The 12,194-nt window shown below is 52.2% G+C and overlaps 1 protein-coding gene across 1 annotated transcript in view; it reads right to left on the reverse strand.

The window, feature by feature from the left end:
* The window catches only part of SLC6A1 (solute carrier family 6 member 1), a 39,391-nt gene that overhangs the window by 5,637 nt on the left and 21,560 nt on the right, over positions 1–12,194 (reverse strand). Inside the window, exons 3-14 of the mRNA XM_057554011.1 lie at positions 10,671–11,000; positions 10,115–10,246; positions 9,492–9,592; positions 8,610–8,719; positions 8,076–8,208; positions 4,939–5,073; positions 4,598–4,701; positions 4,224–4,348; positions 2,800–2,912; positions 2,314–2,445; positions 1,362–1,464; positions 120–220 (exon numbers count right to left, since the gene is read on the reverse strand). Coding sequence (XP_057409994.1) covers positions 120–220; positions 1,362–1,464; positions 2,314–2,445; positions 2,800–2,912; positions 4,224–4,348; positions 4,598–4,701; positions 4,939–5,073; positions 8,076–8,208; positions 8,610–8,719; positions 9,492–9,592; positions 10,115–10,246; positions 10,671–10,908 — 1,527 coding nt within the window. The 5' untranslated portion in view covers positions 10,909–11,000. The remainder of the gene's footprint in view (positions 1–119; positions 221–1,361; positions 1,465–2,313; positions 2,446–2,799; positions 2,913–4,223; positions 4,349–4,597; positions 4,702–4,938; positions 5,074–8,075; positions 8,209–8,609; positions 8,720–9,491; positions 9,593–10,114; positions 10,247–10,670; positions 11,001–12,194) is intronic.

Raw genomic sequence — 12,194 nt, forward strand, 5'->3', positions numbered from 1 at the left:
ATGAGAGAATAGTATTACTAGGGAACAGAGGTCTGTGGGCTTCTTCCACCTGCCTTTGGCTCCAGAAGTTTCTCTCTGGACCTGAGTCACCCCAGGGCCCGGTCTGGCCCTGCCCTTACCGCCACAATGATGGGAGTGAAGAAGGACCAGCAGAGCTTCCACCAGATACAGGGCCTGGAGCCAACCATCTCTTGGATATTGTCATAGAATCGGTTGACACCTGTGACAATTGGAGCAAGAGCAGGAGGGATGAGCGAGCTGTGGGGGCTGCAGGCTCAAGGCCCCGACCTGCTGTTTTCTCACAGTGTGACCACGGGCAAGTCACCTAACCTCTCTGAGCCTCAGTTTCCTCATCTGTAACATGGGGCTAATGCTCTGGGGTGGGGGTGGGGGTCCTTATTAGCTAAGTATTCAATAACCAAATCCCCCAGCAAACGAGTCGTATGGGGAAGCAAGTCACCTGAATGTGAAAACATCCACCAACAAAAAGATGTACTTACAAAAAGCACCCCCGTCACTCTCAGTGTCCCTCCCACCCAACATCTCTCCCAGCCATTCCTTCAAAGCTTTGCTGGGCAGGGGCGGTTTTCCCTGCTGATCTGATGCATAAGCAACTGGTGATAGATTGCAAATTGCAAAGAAGAACTGCCAATCTTGCAAAAAAAAAACACTGCAGATGTCCTGAAGTTCATGAGAGTGACACTGGGCACTGGGCACTGCTCAGATTATCAGCAAAGTCACTGACAGTGAGGACCTGACAGCACTAGACCAGTTAGAAAGCAAGAAGAAAATGATGAGGAGGGTGAGGTGGCAGGACTACAAACAACATACACAGAATACCAAGGACCCAGAGGGACCCTGGAGAACACTTCTTCCAAAAACACCATCTAGCTGTAACAACCAAAGTGCGCGGAAGGACAGCCTTTTCACTATCACGCAGTTGGGTCTGGAAACTTAAGCCACAAAATCAACAAATAAAAATCATCATGTCCTACATTCTAAGATAGTGCATACTTTTAATTATAGCCTAGCTTTTAAAAAATATTTAACTTTAGAACTTTTTTATAGTTTCAGTTTCCTTTTTCTAGATAAAATCTCAAACAAGTCTTTTATGGCAAAATTTATGAAGAAATTTTGACTCCCATTTTAAATGAGTTGATTTAACTCTTCTTCTTACGGTATCTTCTAAACACGGGACGTCCTGTGCTAACTTCATCGAACTGCAGTGAGGACCAAATAAATTAATGTATGGAGAGGGCCTGGTGTTCAAGTCGTATTTGCTGAATGATGACTGAAGAAAGGGGTGAATGAATGAATGAACAAATGAACGAGGGAGGGAGGGAGGAGGGGTTGGTGCTTACCATAAAACCAGGAAATGGAGACACATTCAAAGAACACGAGGAACAGCAGGCTCATGCCGCTGGCGGAGTAGTAATCAAAGAGTTTGAAGACATAAATGCCCCCCTGCGAAAGCAAAAGAGGTGAGAGAGGGTCCACTTCCCCTGGGGACCAGGGCATTCAGTTCACGGTCAACACAGGCTGTGTAGGTTGGGATTAGGCTACACTGCAGCAAGAAGGCTTGAGGGTAGATTAGAGGAAGCACAGAGGTCTTTGTGACCCTGCAAGGATGTGGGCATGGACTCTGGGGACTGGGAAGAAAATGCCCAGGTGGCGGAGGGAAATGCCCCATTTCTGGGAGGGCTGGAGGGCAGAAAGAGGAGCTGGTCATCCGAGCCATCTGTTCACAATGTTAAACCAGTCATGTCTCTCTCCATAAGCTCTTCCATAGCTTAAATAAGACTGTAATGTAATATATAAAATGTAAAGAGATATAAAGTAAAATAAAATAAAATAAAATTCCAAATGCCTGCCCTGGAAGGTCCTGCATGATCTGGTTCTGCATCCACTACTTACTCTCCCACTCCCTCTGTCGCTACCACGCTGGCCTTGTTTCTGTCCCTCAAGCTTGCCAAGCCCATTCCCACCCCAGGGCCTTTGCACCTGCTGTGCTTTCCTCCCCTAGCTAGATCTTCCCCTGGCTGGCTCTTCCTCGCCATGTGAGTTTCAGCTCAAATGTCACTTCCTCAGAGGGACTGCCCTGACTACTCTGTCCAAGGCACCGTCCTTCCCACCCCTGCTATTCATGCTCTGTCCCACTATCCTCTGTTCTTCGTGACATTTAATGATCTAATTAGCATGTCAGTCTTGTCCACCAAAATGAAAGGTGGGATGGGACAAGGCTGGGGCGCAGAGGGCCTGGGAGTGGCCCCGGGCGGGCAGCAGCAGAGGTGTGCCAGGTGCTGACGCGCTCACCTGGGTGATGTTAGACAGGCCGATCAGGTAGGAGACGATGCAGACGGCGGCGATGAAGAGCTCCCTGCGGTTGCGGAGCAGCCTGGGGTACTCGTCCACCAGGGCAGTGATGAAGCCTTCCACTGTGCAGAACTGCGGGGGGTGGAGGTCAGCCACCCCAGGCAGCCCCAGCCCCACCCACCCGAAGCCTCACCCTGTGGGGACGGCAGGGCCAGGGGAAACCTGGGTTCCAGGCCTGACTCTCCCTCTGCCTCCCTCTGTGACCTCAGGAGAATCCCTTCCCCCTGGGCATCCGTTTCCCCATCTGGAAAATGGGGAAGGTAGCTGAGCTGATCCCTGAAGTCTCACGTGGTAGAACATCCTAGGGGTTTGAAACTCTTGGCCAGCTTCTAGGGGGCCTAAGACAATGGGTTCCTCTCCCTGCTTGGTCCTGGACCAGTGAGGCTGGGTGGGGGCTCCTCAAGGTGCCAGGGAGGGCATCCTCACCTGGCTGTCAATGCCCAGCATGAGCAGCATGGAGAAGAAGAGGATGGCCCAGAGGGGAGAGATGGGCAGCTGTGTCACCGCCTCCGGATATGCCAGGAATGCCAGCCCAGGGCCTGTGGCAGGAAGGGCAGAAGAGGAAAAAATACAAGGCGCCGAGCACCTGCGGCATCCCCAGCGCACCCACTTCCTAAGCTGTATTTCATCTCATCTTCAGAGTAAACGTTTCGGTGAGTGTTATCAGCCTCCTTTTCCAGACAAGGAAACAGTTGTGGGGAGGGGCTGAGGAAGGGGGAAGCAGGAGGCTACAGAGTTGGGTTCAGAGGCAAGGGGACCAGTGAGATAAGAGGAGGGATTGCAGTGGCCTGGCCAGCGGTGGGGACTGGGGACAGTGCAGGCGCAGACAGGGGGCCGGATGGAGAGATACTCAGAAGGCAGAGTGGGCAGGCCCTGGTTTTGGCTGGTTTGCGAGGGAAGGTGAGGGAAGACGAAGGAAGGGTCCAGGATTATGCTGGGGGTCTGGCCTGGGCACTAGACACTGGAACCCTTTGCTATGATGGGAGAACAGGGTAGGAGAAGGCTTGAGGAGTTTGGGACACTGTGTTTGAGTGTCTGGGGGCAGGTATTCAGGAGATCAGGGAAAACCGTGGAAGAAGGAAAGAGACTGTAACCTCTCTGGGGTCTGGCTCTGGAAAGGGGGTTGGCTGGGAAGTTCCAGAGAAATGAGATGGTACGCTGCCCGTGCAGGGGAGAGCAAGCCCTTGGAGGGGAATGTTCCTTTCCGCACGACACGCCCAGCTCCCCACGACAGAGAAGGGACAGGTCCCATTGCCTCCCTGAGCCTCTGCTGAGCACACAGTGGGTCCCCCGCGTTTGAGCAGGGAAGGGGGTGTGCCTGGGGCTGTCCTTGGACCCTGTGGCATGGATGACTGTGGAGAGCAGAGTGGGCACAGACCACTCGGTGAGAAACTTTTTGGAACTGGGACAAAAGCACCGATGGGGGTGCTTTGAGTCACGATGGTGAAGGTGTCTGGGTTGGACCAAAGCTGATATCCCAGGGGGCAAGAGTAGGTCTGCTCCCCGCAGATGTCCAGGATCGTGCTGGAGTTGCCAGTATGGCCTGGCTTGGCAACCAGCCAGGTCTGGGGTCAACTCCAGTCCTTACCACCTTTGAGCTCTGTTAATTTGGGTAGGTGACCTTGGTGAGTCTCGGTTTCCTCACCTATGAGATGAGGATAACAAGAGCACTGACCCCATAGTGTTGGGAAGATTCAGGGACACTGTCCATGTAAATGCTCAGGGCACTGCTGGCAGGTAGGGACACTCAACGCCAGCGAGCCACAGTGGTGATGACGGTGACAGCGATGAAGATCGCAAAGCCCGCGGGGTTAGCCCCTCCCCCCAGCCCTCCCCAGTGCGATGCTGACCTGAGGCCGCCACATCAGCAATGGACCTCTTGGTGACATGGGCCATGAAGCCCACGATGGAGAAGATAACAAATCCTGCAAACATGCTGGTGCAGGAATTGATGCAGCAGACGATGATGGAGTCCCTGCAGAGAGGGAGGGGTGGGGTCAGGAAGGGTGGGGCTGGCGGGAAGGTGAGCTAGTGGGCTGTGGTTATCAAGGGGCCAGGCGGAGGAGGGTACCTGTGAGCCGAGCTACTGGTGTGCCCCCCTCGCCCCCCCAGGGAAGGGGCAGAACCGGAAGAAGTGGCCAGAAGGTTTTGGCTCAGAGATGGGTGGAGTTGACCGGCCAGGGGAGGGGCGTGGTCTCGGAGGGGTGTGGCCGCGGGGAAGCACCTGTAGACGTTGTTGTGGAAAGAGTTGTAGCTGCCGAGAGCGATCAGGGATCCCAGGCCCAGCCCATAGGAGAAAAAGATCTGGGTAGCCGCATCCAGCCACACCTATAGGCAGAATGATTAAAAAAAAAAAAAAAAAGTCAAAATCATAATCATAGCCCGGAACGCCCCAGGGCCTTTTACACGTGCTAACCAGCTCTACCAGGCAGCAACCCCAGTTTACATAACGGGGTCCGAGAGGTGCGATAACTTATCCTAAAAGTGGTAAACGATGCCTCAGGACTCAGATGTGCTCTTAACCCAGCGGGGGGCGCTCCAGGACCAGGTCGGGAGGTCGCTCACCTCAGAGTCCGACAGCTTGCGGAAGTTGGGCGTGATGTAGAAGAGGATGCCCTCCTTGGCCCCGGGGAGCGTCACTCCGCGGAAGAACAGGATGATCAGCATGATGTAGGGATACGTGGCAGAGAAGTAGACCACCTGGCAGGAAAGGGGGCGAAGGGTTACGCCCCTTCCAGCGCACCCATGCTTTCCTTAACCACTTTACCTACATCCCTACCTGTTGTGGCTCTGGGCTTGGTTCCAATTCATCTTCCTCCAGGAAGCCTTCCTGGATTCCTAACCTGCTCCTCTTGGCCACTTTTCTAAAGCTGCTCCTTGGTGTCTGAATCAACCAGCTCAGCACCCATTTTTTCCCCTTTCCCTACCCTTCCTATTTTTTAATTTTTATTTAAAGTATTCAAATAATATATGTGGTGACAAGGAAATTTTTAAATTACACATGAATACACACACAAATTAAAGTTCCTTTCAACAGCCCGTAGAATACAAGTTACATGAGGGACAGGGCTTGTCGTGTTCACTTCTCTGTTTTCCCAGTGCCTAGAACAGTCCATGGTATATAGTAGACACTCAGTAACTGCCTGACAAATACATAAGTGAATGGATGTTAATATTTTAATGTTCTCTTTTGAGACTTTCCTTTGCATATATGATTACATTTTCTTTCAAATGAGGTGCAAATTATATACTTGCCTTTTCATTTAACATGTTTAAAGTTAAAAAACACAGTACATACAGCTTGTTTCTTGTTTAGTTTACTGAATGCTGTTTTACTGTCTCATAACACTGTGATTTTTAATTATACAAAACAGTCCCTCAGGAGGTCCCACCACCCTTTGTAAAATTTCCCCTACTGTTATCCATTCAGGTTATTTCCAATTTTATGTGAGTCTCAATATTACTACACCGGACACCCTGTAGATAAAACTTCGTCTACAAAATTATTATACTATTCTCGAGAAAAATTCTTAGAAGTGGAACTACTGAGTAAAAAGGAATAAACTTCTCAAGGCTTTCTGATCCACATTGCCTAATTACCTCCCAGAAACCGAACTTCGTCCAGTACTACAGAGAGTGCCTTTCCCACAAAGGGGCCAGCACTGAGGATAATCACCTGACAGATTATTTTAAATTGATAATCAAGAGACTGACGTCACTGTCTGAAATGGCATTTCTTTGCTCACCGGTGTGAAAGAGCAACTTTCAAGTTCAGTGACCTCTGGACCTCCAAGTCTGATGTGCCCCTACTTCCCGGTCAGCGTGAATTGTTCTCTGGGTTAGTCTCACCTCCCTGACAACTCTGAGACTCTTCAGGCTTAGGAAAGGCAGCCACGATCCAGCAGAAAAACCACTGTACTTGCAATTAGGAAAAGGGGATTTAAAACCACCTGTGTCACCTACAGGCTGTGTGACACTGGGTCAATTTCTTATCCTCTCTGAACCTAGCTTTTTCTTGTCTGGGTACAATCAACCTTTTTGCTCAGAAAGGTTGGGTGTATGAGGACATACAACATGCTTAATCCATGTCATCTATGTCTTGCTCTTCACTGGGTCTTTGGCATGGAGCCAGGTATACAGTAGGAGCTCAGTAAATGCTCATCGATAGACTGGTTGACTCACTCAAAAGATGCAGTGAGAGGGGCTCTACTCTCTGTCCCCAAGAAGTAGTCAGTCTCCTAAGGTAGCAGGAACTTTAGGTACCACCCTCAAATAATTATAATAGACACAATGTATTGAGTGCCGACTGTGTGGTAGGCATACGCTCTACATTCTATACAGACTGATTATCTCACTTAGTCTTTGAGACAACCCTGTAAGGCACTATTATTGTGACCATTTAGCAGATGAGGAAACTGAGGCTCGGAAAAGTGAAGTGACTTGCCCAAGTGCACACAGCTAGGGCCCAGGGGACTGACATTCAAGTTCAGCTCTGTCTCCTCCAAAGCCCTTGGGCCCTACATTCTTCTGCTACCTGAAGTTGGGCTGGGAGACACCTGTGCCCTCCTCCTGCTCACCTAGCCTAGGGACAAAACAGAGATATTTGACAGCGGCCTTGGTTCTGAGAACCCGGTGGGTCCAAAGGTCCCACCTGACTGCAGTTGGGCAGCTTTTCATTAGCTGGGTCCGTGCCCAAGTGTGTAATTCACTAAGGTTCTGTTTTGCTCGTTTCAGCTTCTTGGGCAGTCTAGACCTCCCTGTCTGATCCTGACTCAGTTCAATTCCTTTCTTTCCCTTACTTGCTCTAAGACCTCAGACAATACCCTTGCCCTCTGAGTTTCCTTCCGGTCCAGGCCAGTGAGAGACTTGGCCATCTTCTGTCCCCAGACTCCTGGGGTGGGGCTTGAAGACAGAAAGAGGTGGGGGTGGGGCCAGTCCCCACCTAACCCCCGATCTGATTGGCAATTTGATCCCCAGGTGTCCCCAGGCTGGACATCCCAGCTTGGCACGGCTCTGCCTCTGCCAAAAACAAAAACAAAAACAATAACAACTCCTTTTGCTAGCTTCTGATTTCTTTACAAAATCACCAGCTCATTTGATTCACATAACAAACCAATGGATAAGCAGTTATTGATCCCATTTTACAGGAGAGGAAACTGAGCTTCAGAGAGGCAAAGTGATTTGTTCCAGGTCACACAGCCACATAAATGGCCAAGATGGGCCAGAACTGTTTGAACACAGGGCCTGAGTATTTAACCATTAACCAATCCATCTCTATTACCTCCTCAAAGGCCGGGTTGTAACTGTGCTCACCTCTGGATCACCTGCACCTAGAACAAAGCTTGGAACAGAGTAGATCTCAGGGATGGTTTGTCAAATGGTCCAGGAGCCACACTTGCCCTCCGCTTTGCGATGGCTCTGCCCGGCCCAGGGGAATCTCGCTCTCAAGGGACTCACCATGAGCCTGGCACTGCACCAAGAGCATGACTTGTAGTGTTTCCTTTAATCCTTAAAACTGCCCAGAAGGTAGGTAATGATATTATTCCTATTTTACAGGAAAGGAAACCGAGGCACAGAGAGATGAAGGCACCTGCTTAAGTCAAAGTTGGATGGGGTTCCTGGGAGCTATGGACTCCTCACCCAGAGCAGAGATCCCTTTGTAGACCCGTCCCCCTTGGGTCCCCACTGTGCACACCTCTTACCTTTCCAGTCCAGCCAACACCCTTCCAGATACAGAAATACACAAGGATCCACGCGATGGCCAGGGTGATGGCCAGAGGCCAGCGGATCTGACCTGGCTTATCCAGCCCATCTGTCATCTGATGCATGTTGCGCCTGGTGGAACATCGGAGAGAGGACAAAGTTACGTGGGGCTGGCAGGGGCTGGAGTGACCCGGGGGTGCCCAGGGCGTGATGGTGCTGATAGCTGTGATCACGGGGCTCCAAGAGCTGGGCGGGGACCATGGGCCTGTTACACTAATCGGGAGAAAGTGCTGTTTGCTCAAGGGACCTGCCAGTGACTTAGTTCTGCCACCATGGCTGCTCACCTGGATGTCTGCAGCGGCCTCCCAGCAGGACCCCCACCCCCCTTCACTTCTGCTCTGTCCCCACTCCAGCCCCTTCTAATGTCTGATCATGTCACTTTCCTGCTTAAAATCTTGCAGTGAATAGCTCGCTGTTGTTCTCACTGGCCCTGAGTGATACACCACCACCCCTGGGGATGGCCCCGCACTCACTCCCAGAACTCCACCACGGCACTGGTCATGGTGGTGGTGTTGACGATGCTGTAGTTGGAGAAGCAGCGGTCTGTATTCCAGGGGTTGTCACACTGTTTCCACGGCAGCGTCTGCAAAGACACAGCGGCACAGATAAACCACATAAGCCCCCAAGAGCTGGCAACAGTGGTCCCAGCACATCCCGTGCATCCTCACGGTCCTCTGAGCCTCCTCACAGCCATTATCTCACCTCCCATTCCCAACAGCTCCAGATGCAGGTCATGTTGTGATCCCCATTTTAGAGATCAGAGAGGGGCAGCAACTTGCTCAAGATCACACAGCTCCTAAGTGTCAGGGCTGAAATTTGAACCTCAGCCTTTTCACTCTGAAAACCAGCTCTCTTGAGCTGTACCATAAGGTCTCCTGTGTCCACCCTGGGGCCACTTCCCAGCTACGTGACCTTGGCTAAGTGACCATGCCCGTCTGAGCCCGTGCACGATGAAGTTAACCGTGAACACTTACAGTGCTTGTTCTTTGCTGGGTATGGTTCTAAGCACTTTACACATATTACTCCTTAATCCTCACACAACCGTATGAGGTGAGGTGAGTTTTACCTTAAGCCCCATCTTATAAATGAGGGCACTGTGGCTCAGAGAGGTTAAGTCTCTTTCCTGAAGCAACACAGTTGGTATAGACTAGGGTCAGGATTTGAACCCAGGCTGTCTGGGTCCATATAATATGGGCGAATGGTGCTATGACGAGGACACAAGGGCTGCTGAAGACAAACCACGCCCGCCACCCGGAGGAATGGCACTGTCGGCAGAACGGTGGTCCCAGTGGAGGGAGAGTGGGGTCTGGGTCTGGCTCCTTCTGGGGGGGCGGGCGGTCCAAGGGGCCACTCACTGTGGTGAAGGAATTGTACAGGTAGTAGATGGCCCAAGAGATGATGACAATGTAGTAGATGTTCAGCCAGAACGACAGCACAGCAGCGGCCAGGCCCACACCTGGGACCAGACACATCATCATGACCTTCATTTAATACAGTAATAATAATAACCATCCCAGCTCCTGTCATTGTTGTCATTTTCCAGGACATCTACAGTGTCATTGGACCTTGGAGAGAAGCAGGGACTTGGCTAAGGTCACACACACACGGCAAGTGAGGGAGCCAGGACTTGCGTCTGGGGCCCAGCACAGGCTGGTTGCAGGGCGGGCTGGGGCCTTGGCTTGCCAGGCAAGCACGACCCTCCACGTGTCCACCCGAGTGTCCGTCAGGCACTGAGCAAGGAAGCAAAGAAAGTCGCGCCCAGCCCCTGCTGGGGAAATGAGCTCACAGGACAGGGCGGGCTGACGTGCGTGCGGGGCCTCTGGACTGGGTCCTCCTCTGACCAGCATTGCCATGGGTCACCTGGCCCCTGCAAGGGCTCCCCGCTGCTCAGACAGGACCCAACAGCTCCCTCTGTCCAGGGCCCGGAGGTGTGGGCAGGAGCACGACCACGACCCACAGCTCCACTCTGCACACTCACCCTTGAACATGGGGGCCAGCTTCCACACCCCCAGGCCCCCGATGGACGTGTACTGGCCCAGGGAGCACTCCAGCAGGAAGAGCGGGACCCCCGCAAAGATGAGCGTCAGGAAGTAGGGGATCAGGAAGGCCCCTGCGGGGTCGAGAAGAGAGATGCTCGTGGCCTTGGGCTTTGAGAAACCCGGTCGGTCAGAGAGAGCATCACAGCGGGGCGTTCTGGGGTCCCTGCCACGATTTCATTATATTCTGCCTGAAAAGCAGCACCCAAAGCCAAAGTGAGGCCCGAGGACGTCCTTTGCTCAAGACCCATGCCCTGCACTTTGCAGAATGAAGACGGGAACTTTTTGGCATCATTAACAGAGGACTACTGCCCTTTGGGAATCCTTTGGAAAAGGACAGGCAGCAGGAGGTGGGGCCTGGCACTCCCACTGGAGTCTTTAGGGGACCCATTTCCCCAAGGTCACCCCAGAAAATGCCTAAGCAGGACACTCTCCGTGTGTGTGTGTCGGGAGGGGGGGGTTGCAGACCCAGCAGGAGGTCGCCAGGCCAGCACCTACCGCCACCGTTCTTCCCGCAGAGATATGGGAACCTCCAGACGTTGCCCAGCCCGATGGCGTAGCCCACGCAGGACATGAGGAAGTCGAAGCGGCCCTTCCATGTGTCCCGGTCTGGAAGGTCCGCCGTCTTTTTCTGCACCTTGACCACCAGGGTTTTGGGCTTGTCATTGGCCACGGGGACCTCGCTGACCTCCGTGGAGATCTGCCCATCGGCCACCTTGCTGCCATTGGTCGCCATGTCTCGGAGTTTGGACGCAGGGGTCCTGGCAGACGGACGTGTGATGTCAGCCCTGGTCCACGTGGACAGCAGTTTTGCGGCTCAAGGTCACCCTAGGAGAACAGAGGGATAGGGTGACAGGCACTGAAGGTGTTAAGATCCTGGAGTCGCCCCAAAATAACAAAACAAAATAACCCACAAACCAAGGGACAAAGAGGGCTCTCCCTCTTTTTCCTGCCAGCTCCTGCTCCAGGAGGAAGGAAGATGCCTTTTGTTTCCAAGGTCAGCGTGTGAGAATGTGGTCTTGACGTCTCCTGGGCTAGCATCAACGCTGGCCATCTGTGTCACGTGCCCTCCGTTATGTGTCCATGTCAGAGAGTAGCCCCAGGCAACCAAAATTCCAAACAGAAATATTATGTGCACTTCATCTTTGCCTCCCAGGATGCAATTGGGAGATTTTCCATTCCCTGAGGCCATAATAGCCAAGGCAGGGTAAGCAATGCAGGATTTTCCTGTGAGGCTGAATAGGGAGGTGTCCTGGCTGCAGGGGTAAGTGAAGGCGGTATGTGAGCACAGACTCTGATCGTGATCAAAGTCCTCTTTGCCACTTTGGAGCTGTGTGACTTTGAGTAAGCTTCTTAACCTCTCTGGGCCTCACTCTCCCTATCTTTTAATTTGAGGATGATCGTAGTAGACCCCTTATCGGGCTGTTGTTCTTCACTTAGTGAGCACCCAGTGGCTGCAAACAGTGAGGATCTGCTACTATTTCACCAGCAGTCCCCAAGCCTGGCTGTGTTTCCAAGTCATTTAGGAAGCTCTACAAAGACACAGGTCCCCAGGTCCCTCCCCAGATCTGCCACATCAGAATCTCTAGGAGACAGCCCGGATCTATACTTTTAACAAATCCCAATAAAGGAGATTCTTAGGCCGGGAGCCCAGCCCAGCCCTCAGGCAAGGAAGGACTACGAGCTTGGATGACCTCTCTGACCCACGGTCTCCCCCAGATGTTCTACCTACATTCTGCACCCTTCTTACCTCTTTAGTTGCAGAGGCAGCATGGGGTAGAAGACAGCATATGACACTGGATCAGACCTGTCCTGGATTCAAATCTCCAGTCCACCTTTTACCAGCAGAGTGACCCTAAGTACTACTCTTGACTTCTCTGGCCTCAGTTTTTCCACCTATAAAATGGGGGGAATCCTATCTGGCTTGTAGAATTACGGCCAGAATAAACTTTAATGTCTGTGAGGGTGCTTTTCACCCAAATGGTTCAGAAAGGAACTCCATGGATGGTTGTTTTGATTTTG

This window comes from Balaenoptera acutorostrata, chromosome 10, assembly GCF_949987535.1.
Source record: "Balaenoptera acutorostrata chromosome 10, mBalAcu1.1, whole genome shotgun sequence".
Lineage (NCBI taxonomy): Eukaryota > Metazoa > Chordata > Mammalia > Artiodactyla > Balaenopteridae > Balaenoptera > Balaenoptera acutorostrata.